Below are 18,289 nucleotides of genomic sequence, written 5' to 3' on the forward strand. Positions count from 1 at the left end.
CAGCCAGTTGTGTATGTATGTGTGTGGGTGTGTCCATGTGTGTAACAAAAAGAGAACAGCAACAACTTTACCTGACCAACAGAGAGAGAGAGAGAGAGAGAGATCAACACCATAAGATCAGATAATAGCCCTGTGGTTATCTGATATCTGATGCTACAGCACATAACACCGTTGCTGTCTGTGGTGGCCTCAGAAGCATCTACTAGCATCGACACATGCATGGCGTATTTGTGTGTGTGTGTGTAAGACTGGAGTGCGTGAGTGTGTGAGTGAGCAAAACAGTGCATTTGACATACACAAGATATGGGTAAGTGTGATTGTGAGTGGAAAATCTCTCTCTCTCTCTCTGTGTGTCTTTGTGTGTGTGTGTGTGTGTGTGTGTGTGTGTGTGTGTGTGTGTGTGTGTGTGTGTGTGTGTGGGAGAGAGAACTTGCCAAACACACGGCAGCCTAGAGAGGCAAAGGGAATCGATGATGGCGACAGACAAAGGAAAAGAGCGAGCGAGCGGTGAAGGAGGGAGTATCGGCCAAAGGGACAAAGAGAAAGGGGAGCGAAAGAGGAGCCCCTCATGGAGAGAGGAACACAGAGAGAGAAGAGTAGAAAAGGAAAACAGAGGAGTGGGAGAGAGAGAGAGAGAGAGAGAGAGTGAGTGAGTAAAGGATAGAGTGATGGAGAGAGATGATAAGAGAGTGAAAAGTGGGGAATGAGGTGAGAAGTGGGGGAGAATGAGGTGAAAGACGGTAGAATGGGTGTCAGCTCCCAGAGGAGACACATCAGACGTGGCAGTACAGGGATGGGAAAGGAGTGGGTGGCCCTAAGAACTGTACCTGTCTCTCAAACAGGAGGTGTGCAATGCATGCCAGTGTGTGTGTGTGTGTCTGTGTCACTAGAATCTCTCGCACACACACACATAAGCAGTCTTTCTTGCAAGGCCTAATTACAGATCTCCCCCCTTAAACAATTAAATAATGCACAGCCAACCCGAGCCGTCATCTCAGGCTAATTGCTAATTAAAAAGCCAGGCCGACTCACACACTGGAAGGATTCATTCAGCTGATCGTAACACACACACACACACACACACACACACCTCATGTCAGTGCACCACCCGGAGAGAGAGGCAAGAGACCTACCATCAGTCCAGGGGGGGTAGTCGTTTGCCAAGGGGGCAACATTTCATTAGCAGATTAGAGAGGCAGTGATGAGCATAGAACGGGGAGCGGGAGAAAGAGAGGGGAAGTGAAGAAAGGGCCGAGCCAAGTGGCAGAGACAGAGAGAGAGAGAGAGAGAGAGAGAGAGAGAGAGAGAGAGAGAGAGAGAGAGAGAGAGAGAGAGAGATGACATAAAAAAGAAGACAGAAAGACATGGTGAGTTGAAAGAAAAAGAAAAAAGAAAGAAAGAAAGAAAGAACAGATGAACAAATGGACGAGTTAAAAAACAAAAGAGAGACAGAGAAGGCATAGTGAAAGACAAAAGACAGCCATCTCCCTCTCAATTCAATTCAAAAGTGCTTTATTGGCATGACAAATAGTTAGAGATTTGTATTGCCAAAGCAATTATTACATACATTGAACATACAGGTATAAGACATGGACATAACAACAGACAAGGAATGTATCAGTGAATTATGTGCCTAAACAGACATTTATATAGGCAGCCTATAGTATAAATTATCATAATGTCATTTCATTTTTAAACAGAGGATAGTGAGGGTGTGTGTGTGTGTGGCTAGAGATATATCAGTGTGTGTGTGTGTGTGTGTGTGTGTTTCTGTGTGAGGATATGTACAAATGTAGGTTCAATGTAAGTCACTCACTGTCCCTCAGTTGGTGACAGACAAGGATGTACTGGGCAGCTATGATACAGCTGGATTTGTCTTCACCCAAAATAAAAGGTAATTTGCTTTGGATTGGTAGAGTGATAAAATTAGGATATTTTTCTTCAAATTTTGGGAAGTAGATTTCACGGATTGCTTGAAATGTTTTGCATTCTGTTAAGAAATGGAGTTTGGTTTCTTTCTAAGAATTGGTTTCTTTAATTTTAGTCAGGTAATTTGCAAGTGTATACTCTATTTAGGGCCAAATAGCATTGCATTTTGCTTTGTGATTTGGTTTTTGATTGCCAATGTTGATAATAATTATCTTTTAAATATGAGGAAATTTGCTTTGGTGGAGTATATTGGCTAATTTGGACCTGGTCTTGCATGCCTGGGGTGTTAGAATGTGTTAGTAGAAAAGGTTGGCTGTGGACCAGGTTGGTAGGAGAGGTCTTGCCTTTGCTCAACTCTTGGTATTGCAAGGCTTTGTAATGGAAAGAGAGCCCCCCCCCCCCCTCTCTCTCTCCCTCCCTCTCTCATTACTGAACATGCAAGTCGTCCACCAGCCCAACTGAGGTGGACCTGCATGCTCAATGTCTCATTACATCATTCTGCTCCGCTGCCACGCCAACGACCCCCGTGACCCCTCGCCACGCGCATGACGTCCGTCCACCGCCCACACTGACCCCCTGGTCCCTCCCCGGAGAGGAACAGAGGGATAAAAATAAAAAAGAAGACTGAAAAAGGGAGATGATTAGCTCATTTCGGGGGGTAATTCTCTTCTGGGCGAAACAGAGGGTTACTGATTCCACACACACACACACACACACCTTCCTTCACACATGCGCACAGATATGACTACACACACTGAAGAGGCTGCACAGATTCACTTACACACCTGAAGTTACACATACATAGGCGCAGGCACACACACGTAGGTGCAGACACACACACACACACACACACACAAACTCTCTACTGCAAGAGTGACTCACCCACTCATCAGTTTAACAGCTTCAGCCATTTCTAAAGGACGATTCAACCCCCTCCTCTGCCACACACACACATTTACGAATATACATTTATTAGGGAAGGACACACTCCACAAGTACACACTCAAGACAAGTGTCTCGGAGGGTGTGAGTATTCTTCAAGCAAATAGGGTCATGAATGAATGCTGCAGAGAAGGGGACAAAAATAAGTCACAACTTTGCCCCTCTTCACACACACACACACACAGCTTAGTGTTCCACCCCCTCACCCACACATTAGCATCACATCAATAAAGGGCATGGATCCTTGTCTTTCTCACCCCCCCCCCCCCCTCTATCTCTCTCTGCACAGAAAAGGGGGATGACTCACCCCCTCATTCTTTCAGAAAACCACCAACTGCAGATGCTATGAATGAACTGGCTGAGAGGGAGGAAGGGGGAAAGAGAGTGAGAGAGAGAGAGAGAGAGAGAGAGAGAGAGAGAGAGGGAGGAAGAGACAGACAGACAGACAGGGAGAGAGAGAGAGAGAACACACACAAGAAGGCACACAAGACTGTAAACATGTGTTACAGCATGCTTGTCTACATACTGTAGGAACATCACTGATTGCCCTGATCTATTCATTAGCCAGTACAAGACATACATGCTGGAGTCCAGAAATATGGACATGACATTTAATCCTCGACTGAACGACAGCGATAAAAACGACATGAGGTATGGCCTGACCATGTCACTCAGTAATAATTAATAACTGCACGTCAAAAAATGAAACATCTCTTCTTAAAAAAACCGAGACCCTTTAGGGAACTAAGACTATGATTTATGGTCAAAACCTCCGTGACCTTAATGTGGCTCGTTATCTCTCCAGCAATGCGCCGAGCTGCAGTAGGTTTCTGTCATGGAGCCTACTATCAGCCTGTGTCTGTGTGTCTGTGTGTCTGTGTGTCTGTGTGTCTGTGTGTCTGTGTGTCTGTGTGTCTGTGTGTCTGTGTGTCTGTGTGTCTGTGTGTCTGTGTGTCTGTGTGTCTGTGTGGTTTTTGTGCATGCGTATGTGTCTGTGGCTGCACCAGGCGTCCATCTTTGAGTCAGCGTTGAACAAAGAGCCGAAGCCTTGGTGTGGCAGCTCAGCTCAGCTCGGCTCATTATGTAACCCTGCCGTGCCGGCCGCCATGCATTATGTCCCTGACACCTTTCATAAATAAAGATGAAACGTGTGGAGGAAGTCCACGCTGTCATTACTGTCTGCGATGTCCGCTCTGGGGGAAAACGGACGGCCAGCGCTGGTTAGCAACCTTGGCATTTCACGAATGCAAATGCACACGGATGCTGATAACGGACACAAAAGCTTATCGCTGCATAATAAACGACAGTCTATGATAATAATAACGCACGCTAAGTTCCAGTTGTAAGTTAAGCTTGTAGCAAAGTAAGGCTAAGTGTGTTTTTTTTTCTGCGTGGGTGAGAGAAAGTAAGCAGGGAAAAAAAGTATGCACGTTTCACTGCACAAATGACCTGTGGAAACTACTAATCCACTTTATGATTGCATTTTACATGGTTCAGCGATGGCCATGTGGCTATGTGTATGGCTTTGCGTGTGCCTGTGTGCGTGTGTGTGTGTGTGTGTGTGTGAGGATAGGGCTGCCTAAGCAGACAGAAGCAGAGAGAAGACAGGCTGTGCATGAGTGTGAGTGTGTGTGTACAGTATATGAGAGAGAGATAGTGTATGTGTTTGAAAAATGGAGGTGGTGTGGTGTGTATGTGTGTAAGTAAAGAGAGAAGGAGGCCCAGAGTGTATATTAGAGCTCTGGCAGGTTTCACTCCCTCACAGCACGAGTGCAGCACGAGCAAAGGCCTGATGGATGCACCCACCCACGCCAAACACCACCTGCCTTCGTTCTCACACACACACACACACACACACACACACACACACACACACACAGGATGTCCACGCGTTCTTGTGTCCAGCGAGTGCGATGCCCTCTGCCAGATCGCCCACATTGCTGAAATTAAAGGATAAATTCTCCAGAGAAACTCAGGCCATTGGTGCAAAAAATAGGGGTATGCTTGGTAACCTGCTTCACTGACAACTGTGTCCCTCCCTGTCACAGCAGGGGGTGGGGGAGTGCTCAAGTGCGTGCGTGCGTGTGCGCGTGTAGATGGGTTAACAGTGTGGCCCTGTGACATGTCAGATGAGTCACACACACAGACGTAAGGACTCTCAGGACTCAGATGTGGCGCAGCCTGGGGCTGATCTGATACGGTCACCGTGACAATGAGTGATCACACTGGGCTTAGACCAGCTCTGAGTGGTGGATGAGGATAGACTACAGCAAGGAATCAATCGGGGGGGGGGGGGAGTGGATTATGAGAATGAGAGAGGGTCAGGGAGAGAGAAGGGAGATAGATGGAAATGAGAAATAGTGGGGGTACATTTGATTCAGCACTTCATGGTGGTGGGGCGTGGGCTGTGGTGTGGTGGGATGCGGTGTTGGCGCTGGTGGGTGCGGTCTAAGGGGACAGTGGGGGCTCTGGACTGGACTGGGCTGGGCTTGGCCCGAGAGCTGAATCACCTACAGTAGCAGCGCTTGCTCAGAATCACTGCTGCTGTGAGTCACACAGACAGACAAGAGCCTTCAGTCCTCTGCCAGTGCTGACTCGCACTCTCTCCTTCTCTCCCTCATTCTCTGCCCATCTATCCCTCCATCTCCTGTACCCCTCCTCCATCTCCTGTACTCTCTTTTCCTTTTTTTTTTTATTCTTGTCCCTCTTCCCAGTTTAGCCCTTCTTTGTTTTTCTCACTCTAGCTCTGGTTCTATTACATCTCTCTCTCTCTCTCTCTCTCTCTCTCCCTCCAAGACCCCCTCTTGCTCCTTTAGGGTTCCTATCCGTGGCTGTGGACATTAAGCATTGAACAGGGTTCTCCAACAAGGCATCTCTGTACCCAGCACTGATATCCTGACTTGGCAACCAAACAACTCAGTAAATGAACAGACCACCACCTTCTGGTGTGTTACAGGACTAAACCTGCTGATGCAGCTTATGAAACAATAGTGTTGAGCTTTGCAGAACTCTTTGTTTATTTATTTAGCCTTGGCTTAAAGGCACAGGCCATGTGCAGACACTTACAGTACAGTCTTCCATCTGCTGCACTTGCAGCCAACGGTCAATTACCACACTACCGTCGATTGCCACACTACACCACAATTTCAGCACATCTCACACACAAGGGGAAACCTGTCAGCTTCAAAAATGTATGGGTTAGATTGTAGAGGCCATCAAACTTGAGCTGTTCACTGGCAGAAACACTGGCATTACTTTGCACAAGGATATAATGTGTGCCTCTGCTCTGGTACTGCATTAAAAACTATAATAAACAAACCTATCAGCATAAAGAAATGCACATTAATGATGAACCTTAACAACAGGTGAACTAGCATTCACTTTCATTCATTTTGGATCAAATTCAAATAAACAAATTGGTTAAGAGATTAACCTGCCAATGTCAAGACTTGTTTTCTTAAACCAGAGATATGGTTGTTTACATTCAAGATTATACAATGTGTGTATGTTTACTAACAAATCCTTTGTACTTACTCCATTTAGCCCTGTTATGTCATTGTGCATGTGCATGTGAATTTTCCAAATCAGTTTGGTCTCAAAATGGCTTGGTGTGGTGTTATTTACAGTATCAGACGGTGCCTCGACAAACCTGTCTGTGACCTGTCTACCTGTCCATCAGCAGGGAAGGACAGCAAGTCAGTGGCCCACCACAGGATGTTTAAACTGCAGCTGATGCCCTTCACCTCCACTGGCCCTGTAGCCTAGAACACCCCTAACCCAGAAACTGGCCAGCTGGAAACCTTCCCCTGCGAGAAACCCGATTTGCTTCCTTGCTTGCTTCCTTCCTTCCTTCCTTCCTTCCTTCCTTCCTTCCTCCCTTCAGTGCGCTAGCCTGCCTCCTCACATCAAGCAGCCAGCCAGCCAGTCAGTCATGAAACACGTGGATCCTACGCACTTCCAGCAGCTAAAAATACATGAATGAACACACAAATAGAAGCAGGGCGGAACAAACCACAGAAAATAGGAGGGAACGAGGGGTGGAAAGAGAGAGAGAGAGAAAGAGAGACAGGGATGAGTGAGCATGTTTCTCCAGTTATAGCTTCGGGCTTTTCTTTTTAACTGCCCTACCCCCTTCCTTGTGCTCTCACTCCTTCTCATTCTCTCTCCTCTCCTGCAGCCCATTCTGAGGTTAAGGGTTAAGCGCGAGCACACACACACACCCACACACACACACACAGTTCCCCCCGCTCCCTCTGTACCCAACTACCGGTGAGTCATCATTCCATCCACGTCACTGGCAGACGAGCACACCCGGTGACAGGGCCAGTTAACGGCAGCCGCTCTCTGTGCACGCATTCCCCCCCCCCCCCCCCCCACTTCTCTTCCTCTCCTCCCCACGATAGCCTTCTTTTTCTCACCCCCTCGGCGACATGGAGGGGGCAAAGGCTGGAGTCTCACTCTATCTCTCCCTCACACACACACACACACACACACAGACCAAATTTAGCTCCTGTCAGACGAGGGGGTGGAGTGGTAACAGTGTCCTTATGTGACTACCACACGTGTTCCTAGAGGAACTTTGTCAGTGTGTGCAAGTGCCCACTTGCTTAGGTGCCCGTCTGCTCCTTAGTTGCCTCCTCCACTGCAAAACTCCAGATAACCCCTGAGGCAAGACCATCACATGCCTCATTCCTGGACCAATCACGAGGACTTCGAGGAGAACTGTACGAGCCCACACACTTCACTACTGCACTGTGCCAGTGAGACAAACTTAAGACCACTCACATTCCCACACCTCGTCATTGCCAGCAGTACTAGGGAAGCTCTGTGGATAATCGCGCAGTGTAGCAATGCCCAAAAAGCCCTAACCTTTCCCTAGCCAGTATTTCACAAACTCTTAACTCAACATTGGCCCAGCCAAGCAATATAGCTTAGTTCATCAAAAACTGAAACATGTCCATTATTCAATTGGGTCAGACCCCATGTCCGAAAGATACCTTCTGCCAGCCTCTCTTCAAAGGTGGAAGAGATTATTTCAGTGATTGTGTGTGTGTGGCATGGTAAAGTGGGGAGGCTGGGCAGTCAAATCATGTATCTTTTTCTCCCAATTGTTACCATGTCTGATGGACAGGTAACGTTGACCAAGGCTCTAAAACACTCATCTGGTCTTTCCTACTGTGCTTACAGTTCGGCTAGAGATACTTGTAAATGGACGTACGTACAACCATAGATATTAGAAACCTAGATAGGTATTGTCTGTCGAGTTCTATTAGGTGGCATACATCAACGTTGCCGCCATATTGGTGGGGTCAACACCTTACTGTTTATGGGCAACACTTGCTGGCAATCAGAGACACCTGTTTCTCCATTGGCCTCCAGTGATTTACCGCTCTCTTGTTGCCCCCACCAACATGGTGGCGCTATTGACATACATTTTGGAGCACAATGCAGTATCTAGGTTTCTAATATCTATGCATACAACACCATTTAGGTCTAAAGCAAGTAAGCTACCTGTCTAAAAAAAGCCTTTAGAACATTTTGGTGGTACAGTACATGCTTTTTATAGTTGCCATACCTTGTTCAGACTCAAAACTACACCGCACAAATTAGGAAAGAAAGGTTTGGTTCTAGCCTTCACATGACCATATACTATTAAATGAATCAGATGTTACCAAAAAAGTAGGGGTTTCATGACTACCGAGTTTTACTTCTTTACAGTTTTTTAAGTTGTCGACTGGTACAATGCTAGTGCTAACATTACAATGCAGCAGGTGTGTCATAATTAGATGGTGATCCATGGCACACATTCTGATTGTACATTAACACAGCTGTGCACAACTTATATGTCACTATGGAACAGGTCTCATTTTCGGTGAAGTTCATCCATACATAAGACTGTCTAGCCCTTTTAGCCTTTAGCCATTTTATCCATGGCTAGTTGACTGCTGCCTAATGCACTAGTGCAGTAGTAATTATCAACTAGTTGACAAGTCAATGAAACCAAAAATCAAATGTATGGTAGTTGTTCATAAAAACAACATAGGCCTATGTATAAATTGGCTAAATGTTACTTTAAAGGCAAACTAGGCTATTTGTGGAAAAATAACGGCAAGAGAGAAAAATTATCCTTCAAATGACGAAATGTTGATATGCAATACTTATAATTTTCAGGTTTTCATTAGGATAAGGGCATGACGTGTTAGCAGTTCTGAACAGCCAGGGGACACTTAACAAATCCCTGCTGGTCTTGTTGCCGCAACAACAGCAGCATCTCATAAATGTATGCAAATCTTATTTAGAAATGACCAGCTTTATTTAGGCATGGTAGCCAAACCCTTCAAGCAGTGGCTCTTCTGGGCTCCGCACAATAAGCTGATTTTCATGCTACCAGCATCTCACGCTCTCCTGATGGACCCACGGCATGCCTCTCTTCCGACAGCCCTGTCACAAAGCAGCATCTTCAGTGAATTTCTCACAAAAGTGCCACAATTGTATTCCAGTGGAAGAAAGGAGAGGAGGGGAGGGTGTGTGCTTGTAACACATTCCTATTGAGCATGTCCAAACAGATTGCACACGACACAACAGTGCTGAGCTGTTATGACTGCGCCACAGGCGAAGGCGGCAATTAGCAGCCGCTCGGCTTTATGGGTTGATGGGTAGGCTACCTTACTGTGCCAGAAATGCCAACAGAGTCAGGGCATTTTGGCATAGGTTGAGCAGTAAGGCAACCGTAAGGCATGTTTGCCTTTGAGGTGAAAAGGTCTAGAATGGCGTAAGTGGAGATTTAAGATAATCAACGGCAAGCTGTTAAATGAAATTACAAATGTGGGGAGCCCATGTACGCAACAGTTGGGAGGTGTTGAAAAAAAGGTGTTGAAATCTTGAGGTTTCAAGTAGCTGATCAAAAAGACCGTTAGTGGTTGACCATTAAGAGATCTACCACTTCATACCCACACCAGAGAGGGTTAAAGCGGAGCTAGTAATTTGCTCACACCATCAAATTACCACAAAAAACATGGGGGTGAAGAAGCCCCCCTTGTACCCCCTGCGGGCCTGGTGGGGCAGCAGGAATGTCACTACTTTGTGACTATTACTTTGGACATAAGCATTTGCTGAATACCAGTCAGTCTGTTAAATACCAGTCAGCAGTCAGACTGCTAAATACCAGTCAACCCCCCCACCCAACCCCTTAAAAAAACCTTTGATAATCTTTGATAGTGTAGAACTAATTATGGCAACATGATACATAATCACCCATGCAAGTTCCTTTCATCATGGTTCTTATGATCATAATGCATCTCCTCCATCACAAAATCAATATGATTATAGATCTAAGAGAACCCCCAGTGAGAAAGACTACAACATCAGAGAGAGCATCCTTCCTCACCAAACACACACACAGACACACACACACACACACACACACACACACACATAATCCATGCACTCCACACACACACCTACACAAAAGCCCCAAAACCTTATGGGTAAGGAGGTCTTACCTGTGATACACTGGATCTGACCATCCTCTCTCTGGATTGTAAAGGCTTCACCTGGGTTTACCTGCACCAAGATTACCTGCAAGAGAACAAATGGCATGATGATTTGTTATCAGACAGGCAAATCACCGAAGAGAGGCAGCTAGAAAGAAGGAAAAATAAACACAAAAAGAAAGCATCCATATAGAGTAAAAACCATAGACTGTAAAAATATACAGTCTTGCGTCCCAACAACACACAGATAGACAGATATATAGATAGACAGATAGATAAATAAATAGCTAAAATTTCCTATTAAGAAAAAAAAAACACTTTTTCACAATACTGACACACATGCACACACACACACACACACACACGTGTGGCGCGTACCAATATTCTTTGCGGTACCCAATCTCTGGCTGCTCCACGGCCTCAGCAGCCCAGGGGTTGTTTACTCCAGCCCCACACACAAACACATTTCCAGGCCCTCATGCAGCCTGAGGCCTTGCGCACATGGCTGCCGCTACTCACTTCCTGCTGTTAAAAATACATGGCGGCAATGCAGAAAATAGATAAAACTACGAGCCCGGGCCAACACCACTCAGGTCGGGGAAAAAAACGAATGTGTTGCTGTGAAAAATAAATAAATAAATAAATAAATAAATAAATAAATAAATAAATAAGAGAGGAAAAAAAGAAAAACTTTTTTTGGACTTGTTTTTCTGGGTCATTACTGGATTGAGTCGGGGATAGTGGTTATGGCATGTTTGTTTTGTTTTTGTGTGTAGCAGGACTGTGACGTAGAAATTGTTCATTCTTGTAGATGTGTTGTCAAGGCCAGTTTCCAATCTAACCAAAAGGGGGCATTACTGAGCAGTTATGAGTAAATATTCTTGCACTGCAAAAAGTAACTAAAGAACTAGATTCAACTACAACATCAATCTTAAATGCCATGTTCTTTAAAAAGAATGATAAGTGGTTCTCTAAATGCATGTGTGTGTGTGTGTGTGTGTGTGTGTGTGTGTGTGTGTGTGTGTGTGGGGTGAGTAGGCTACGAAGGAGCCTCAGATAGGCCCTTGAGCCAGCACTCCAGTGAGTAAGAGGATCATCATCACTGTGGCCAAAAAGGGACATTGTCTTCACAAGCGCATTTGAGAAACCTCAGTAGGTGGAGAGAGAGAGAGTGAGAGAGAGAGAGAGATAAAGATCGAGATAGAGACAGAGAAAGGAAGAAAGATGCCTCTGTCTCTTGACGTCAGTCCTCGTCATTCTGGTTGAGAGAGGGTAGAGGCTGGGTGGGGGGGGGGGAGTGTGTGTGTGTGTGTGTGTGGGGGGGGGGGGTGTGTGATGGGTGCTCATCAAAAAAGCCACAGGTTGTGTGTACCGATACATCCATCTGAGTGCGTGTCCACAGCTGCCCTCTGAAGCAGCACAGGCGTCACAGCAGACAGCGCACTCTCTATCAGTACCACACACAACCACAACAAAGCCCAGATCCCCCCCGCCCCCCATCACACACACACACTGAACCAACCCAGAACACGACAGATTACGGCCTCAAATCAAGCTTAACTGCTATGATCCAGATGAATTAAGAGTCGGAGGTGAGGGGAGGACAGAGGGGGAGAGGGATGGAGAGAGGGAGACACAGGAGCATCTATGGGGGGGTATATTTGGCTTCTGGACAGAAGTCAAGCCAAATCCATTTACAAGCCCAGAACCCCGGCGAAAACAACAGCAGCAGTGGCAGAAAACAAAATGTCAACCACATGCTCTCCCCCCCCCCCCCCACACACACACACACCCTGTCTCTTTGCGTATGTTTCTGACATTTTTAACAGCTGGCCCAACATCCTATAAACCACTTCTACCACCTGCAATGCATTCTGTGGCTTTGGTGGGTTTCCTGGATGAAAATTAGGCTTTCAGTACTAAATTAGCATCTCAGGGGAAATAAGCCCTTCAAAATAACCACATTTCAAAACGAATGAAACAACCTTCACGTTTACATTTCTAAGAACTGCATTTGCTTTCAGCTTATCAGTAATTATCGCTAAGCAATATGAGACGATAATGATTAGTGAAACGGGAGAGACTAACTCGACACAGCTATAAAAACCGACCCAAGACAGAGACCTATATATCCACAAAGAAGCACTCCCAAACTCTGACTGGTGCCCAACTCTGAGCTACAGTAGAAGAGTAATTGAGCATGACTGAGGGAGAGCTCAACAGTACGCCAGGGGCCAGCAAGGCACTAGATCACCACACCTGCCTGCCATCTCCGGACTAATAAATGCCCCACAGACACCCATCTTATCCTTCATACACAAACATATCTCTCTCTCTCTCTCTCTCTCTCACACACACACACACAAAAACACTCCCAAGCCAGCCTTGCAGAAGATACAATGTAATCAATGCTAACACAATCAGGTAGAACACCAACACGGTCACCGTCAACACAGCAGCTGTTCTTCAGCCCCCTTACAACAATCCGACATAGACAACAGCTGTTCCGATAGCATTTAAACCCCACGTGCCTTTACCTCTGTGTGTGTGTGTGTATGTGCGCAGTTACCTCTGCTTTGCGGTGGAAGAAACCGTCGTGGGAACGCGAGTGCCACGGCATGGGGCTCTGGTGGAGGGTTTCTGCGATCGCGGCCATCGCTCGCTACTTCCCTTCTGTGTGTCTGTGTGACGCTGCTGCTACTCCCATTCATACACTCCCCTCTCCGCTACCAGAGCACACCAGCCAGGCGGGAGCGCGCGCAGTCTCTCTCTCTCCCTCTCTCTCCCTCTCTCTCACTCACTCACTCACTCACACTCACACACACACAAACATACACACACGCTTCCTCGTGTTCAGACGCCCACACAGGCAGCCACGGTGGAGATGGCAGGAGATGTGCAAGAGCGTGCGGGGTGGGGGGTGGGGAGTGTGGGAGCGTGCGGGGGTGGGGGGTGAGGGGGTGGGGGTGGAGGACTCGTACTGGAGGGTGGTCTGATTAAATTAGAGTCAAGGCACTGCTGACTGCTACACGTCTTCAGTGTGTGTGTGTGTGTGTGTGAGTGTGTGCACGCGCATGCACACGCGCATGTCCTGTGTGTGTTTGGTAGCGCTCTCACACACACACAGACACACACACACAGACACACACACACAGACACAGACACACGCACCTCTCTTTGTTCAGTGAGCAGCTCACCCTCTATTGTTCTCTCCGCTTCCTCAATCCCTTAACACCAGACCACATACACACAGCTAAGCTCCGCACATACATGCATGCATTCATGCGTCTTAACGCTCGCTTTCCTCTTTCCACAAACAGCAGCTGTGTCTCTGGCTCTGGCTCTCTCTCTCTCTCTCATATGCCCCTCTCTCTCGTCTGGGTCGTGCTGCTCGCCGAAGCCCCCCGGTAGAGCCGTTACTTACTGTAGTGCGCATGGCTTGGCGTCCACTTGTGCCAGCGGCGACTGTCTGGGATGGGGCTAGTCGGGTCGGGCGAACCCCGTGTACAGAGGTAATGGAAGTAGAGGCAGCGGTGGTAGTGGTGGTGTTGGGGGTCCGAGTGGCCCTCTCCCCCTGCTACACTGGTGCTCATGGGGGCTTCACAAAAGAGGAGGGGGGGGGTCAGGGTGGTGCAGGGGTCAGCACACTGAATATTACCTACTCTATAGGGCTAATCAACAACAACAAACACCACCTCACCCAAAACCCACCCACTCGACGTCTGCCCTCTCAAACCCTAGCCTGCTCCCGTGCACCACAACACCATGGGCTGGCAAAGAAAGAGAGAGAGGGAGGAAGGACAGACGGAAAGAGGGGGGAGGGAGAGAGAGAGACAGAAGGAGAGAGCGATAGAGAGAGAGAGAGAGAGAGACAGAAGGAGAGAGTGATAGAGAGGAAGAAAGAAAGAAAGAAAGAAAGAAAGAAAGAAATAGAGAAAGAAAGAAAGAAAAAAAGAAAGAGGGAGGGAGAGAGTAAAGTAAAGGATGGAGTAAATAATGGAGAAAAAGAGAGAGAAAGAGGGTGGGGAGAAAGAAAGAGCAAGAGAGAGAGCGAGAGAGAGGAAGAAAGAAAGAAAGAAAGAAAGAAAGAAGCGAGAGAAAGAGAGCGATAGGATAAGCACTGGCTCAGAAAGGGAGAAGTGGAGTCATTGGAGGTAGGGAACCAAGCCCATGTTTGCACTCTCTCCTCTCCTTATCTCGGTCTCTTCTCCTCTGCGGCAGACAAACTACCCCCCCCCCCCCCCTCTCTCTCTCTCTGGCTCGCTCTGCCTTGCCACCACCGCCAGTCTCCACGGCAACCCCTTCAACAAAAAGCCCCGGCGATGTCCGCAGCGCGCTGCCAGCGAGGAGGAACCGCTTACATCGGCACGGCAACGCACAAGCTCTAACTACGAGAGGAGGGAGGGAGAGGGAAAGAGAAACAGACAGAGAGAGAGGAAAAGAGGGAAATGGAAAAAGGGAGAGGGGGAGAGAGGGAGAGAGTGAAAGCGTAAGAGAGCGGACGAGATGTCCGAGGAGAGACTGCTTTGCTTTTTCTGATCACCCTCTCTCTCTTGCGCTCACACACACACACACCCACACACACACAATGCTGAAATATCATCTTCTGCATCCTTCTGTCTCCATTCTCTGCCTTTGATCATGACTGAGATCCTGCTGTATGGTTGAGAGTGTGAGTGTGTGTGTGTGTGTGTGTGTGTGTGTGTGTGTTTACGGAGGCAGAGCATGTCTGTAATCCCTACTGTAACCCTCGGAGCGTAGAGAATCCATACAGATTTCCTTTCAGATCATCAGAAAAGGCAGTGAGGGGATTTGACACACTTTTCAGCTCTCTTTACTTGGAAAAGTCACGAGAGTGGCAGTGTGAAGGGGGGGGGGGGCAAATGACCCCAGATAATGTACTCTCTCACACACACACACCTCATCCCCTCTCTTTATCTCTCCTGTTCTTCCATTCACAGTGACATGTCATACGCCTTCTATTAATACACTGATCGATGGGACGTACAATGAGGTCGTGGGAGTTCAATGGGGGTGGGGGTGGGGGGTTGGGGGGTATGGGGACCACCTTTGCCTGTCGTCTTGCATGTGATAGATACATCATGCACACATCCCAACTACAGGGGTGTGTGTGTGTGTGTGTGTGTGTATGTATGTGTGTGTGTGGGAGGAGGTTCTTCACTCCATGACAGCAGAGAAAAATTGTAGGTCACAGAGAAATTTCCCATGATTTCGCTGCTTCTCTGTCTATCTGACAGGTAGAGAAGAGGAGGTTTACTTTCAGAGCACGGTCAGGGACAAAGACCAGTGTTTCCCACAGAATTGGATTCAATTTGTGGCGGTAGCTGACAACGGGCGGGGGGTTGGGGGGGTGGTATTAAGATAGTCTTGGTAGTGTATAGGTCTAATTGAGTGCCTGTCACTTTAAGACGTTTGAGGGAACCCTTGCAATTGTAACACAGTTGAAAGGCTGCTGATGTGTGGATGCAATTCATAACGTTTTCTACATAGTTAAAATAAAGGTTCACATACTTCTCCTTGGGACAAGCACTTTTGAATTTTGGAAAACACTTTTCCATTTACATCGGTATTTTACAAACATTCAGTGTCAGAGTCAATAAAATGAGCCCTTCAACGAAATTGACAAGCAGCTGTAAGTAGGCTAAGCATGCTGAATTCGACATCCAAACAGTATTCTAACGTTAGCTTTGAGATACTGCTTGATTTCATAACTTAACTTAGTAGGCTACATTGAAGAGACAACTATGTTGTGATAAGACCTTAGCAGAGTTCACTTCAATGCAGCAGTTTTGAACAAATTTGCGCAGCATGGTCACGATGCTAAGCGGATTTAATAGCAATTTAGCCAGACGTCTTCTATGCAATGCGTCTATGTTGCAACAACAATCCTTCAACAATCGTGAATATTTTGTTAAATTCACATGCACATGCAGAGTCGTGGCAGCGGGCTATGAGAGAGAGCGGGGCGGGGCAAGGAAAGGCTGCGTGCGTAAAAAGCGCAGGTCAATGGCAATGCAAGGATTTGACCTTATATTTAATTTAAATTAAATTAAATTAAATTAAATTAAACAATAAACATAGAATATTAATCTGTGGCGGCCGATTTTTATTTCGTGGCGCCCCGCCACAGATTAGTCAATGTATGGGAAACACTGAAGACAGACCACCCACACGCCTACCGCGCTCTCATTTCAAAGCGCACGCACAGGGGACGCTCGATACGACCAGGCAGGTTGGCATAAATAGAGCTTTCAGCCTGTAGCGATTGCGCATATTCCTACGCACGCAACGCAGGAAACACAATCTTTTTTTTCCTTGTACGTAAAGCTGCTTTTGATTTTCAAACTAAAAGGGCTGATGTATAAACTCATGCCGCGACACCCACAAACTGTTTACCCAAAACTCACGAACTCACACACGCCAATCCATCCATTTATATACACACACACACGCACCTGCTTTCAACCCCCTGCTTCGCATCTCTGATCATGAAAGCTTTTTTCATGATCATGAAACTCTCTCTCTCTCTCTCACACACACACACACACACACACACTCACTCTCTCTGGTTTCTTACAAAGTTGTATGCGCCAGTGTATTTCTGCTGAGTGCCCACCTCTGGACACCATCTGGGCTGGACACGCAGGGCATCAGACCTCAGGCCTGCGTCACCTCTTTCCCACGGTGCTCCCCCTGGTCAGAACAGAAGAGGACTGCTGCACTCTGGTCTCCTGCAGAGGCTACCCCCCCCCCAACACAAACACACACACCACCCCAGGCAGACCCCCAGCTGGTACAGAGCAGGCGAGTGAGTGGACAACAACTGCTCTTCTAGCTGATGCAAAGTCGAGGAGGGCAAGACAGAGAGCAGGTGTGTGTGTGTGTGTGTGTGTGCGTGTGCGTGTGCGTATACGCACGTAGCTTGCTTTAGCTATCTTCGCTCCGGCTATCTCTGAGCCTACACACCTCCCCCCCCACTGTCACAAAAGAGGATGAGCGAAGCAGGTGAGAAGGTCAAGCTAGCCACAGTCACCCGTTCAGATAACAAGATGCCAGCGGTGCGCCACTGGCGTCACCAGGGAGAAGGGGGAGGCCCCAGGGAGCCATCTGAGGCCCTGCCAAGAGGAGAGGGTGCAGGTGTGGTGTCGGTGGTTGAGATGGTGGTTTTTGGAGGGGGAGGTGAAAAGGTAAAGTGGAAATTCAATACCTGACATGGCATCACCGTCATCTGCCATCGTCATAATCATCACCACGGCTACGCTTGTCGAAATAAAACAAACGCGAGCCAGATTCTGGGCAGGGACCCAAGGGGCCAGCGAGAGAGGGATGAGAAGTGAGGAGAGAAGAGAGGAGAGGAGAGGGAGAGAGGAGAGGAGAGGGGGAAACTAACTAGGAGGAGAAAGGGGGGGATACAGAACAGCAATATGGAATGGAAAAGAATGGAACAAGGGGCTGGAGTGGTGGTGGTTGGGGGGTGGGGATGAGCAAACATTGGCTGTGTAGTTAGTGCCGGGGCTTTATTGCCCTGGAGACCGGCCGAGTCCGTTGGCTGGCTGTCTGGCGGGCAGGCTGGCCGTCTGAGGCGGTTCATGGCTGTTAGTGCTGACGTCTCTGGTCACCGCGCTCCTCCGGTGAGTCAGGGCTCGGGTTTCGCACTATTTGTTCCTCTTTAATTGTTTACCGAGCTTCGCCGCGGCCCGAAGCAGCTGGGGCGACAGGAAACAGAAGACTCGCTGATGTCGGAGGTGTGTGTGTGTGTGTGTGTGTGTGTGTGTGTGTGTGTGTGTGTGTGTGTGTGTGTGTGGAGGGGGGGCTGATGAAGGAAAGCAAAAGAAAGAAAAGAAAAAAGAAACATGGAAAAAAATATCTGTGAGCACACAGGTTAGTGACCTATACCACAGGTG

The 18,289-nt window shown here is 47.6% G+C and overlaps 1 protein-coding gene across 4 annotated transcripts in view; it reads right to left on the reverse strand.

Moving 5' to 3' along the window:
- The window catches only part of fndc3a (fibronectin type III domain containing 3A), a 62,293-nt gene that overhangs the window by 30,887 nt on the left and 13,117 nt on the right, over positions 1-18,289 (reverse strand). For 2 of the 4 annotated variants that reach the window (XM_042062809.1, XM_042062808.1), the window contains exon 3: positions 10,374-10,449. In XM_042062809.1, coding sequence (XP_041918743.1) covers positions 10,374-10,449 — 76 coding nt within the window. Of the gene's footprint in view, positions 1-6,520; positions 6,836-10,373; positions 10,450-12,933; positions 13,116-18,289 lie in introns of those variants that run through there. The other 2 variants (XM_042062812.1, XM_042062810.1) reach the window with 2 other exon arrangements.

The sequence above is a fragment of the Alosa sapidissima genome, chromosome 15 (assembly GCF_018492685.1).
Source record: "Alosa sapidissima isolate fAloSap1 chromosome 15, fAloSap1.pri, whole genome shotgun sequence".
Taxonomy (NCBI): Eukaryota; Metazoa; Chordata; class Actinopteri; order Clupeiformes; family Clupeidae; genus Alosa; species Alosa sapidissima.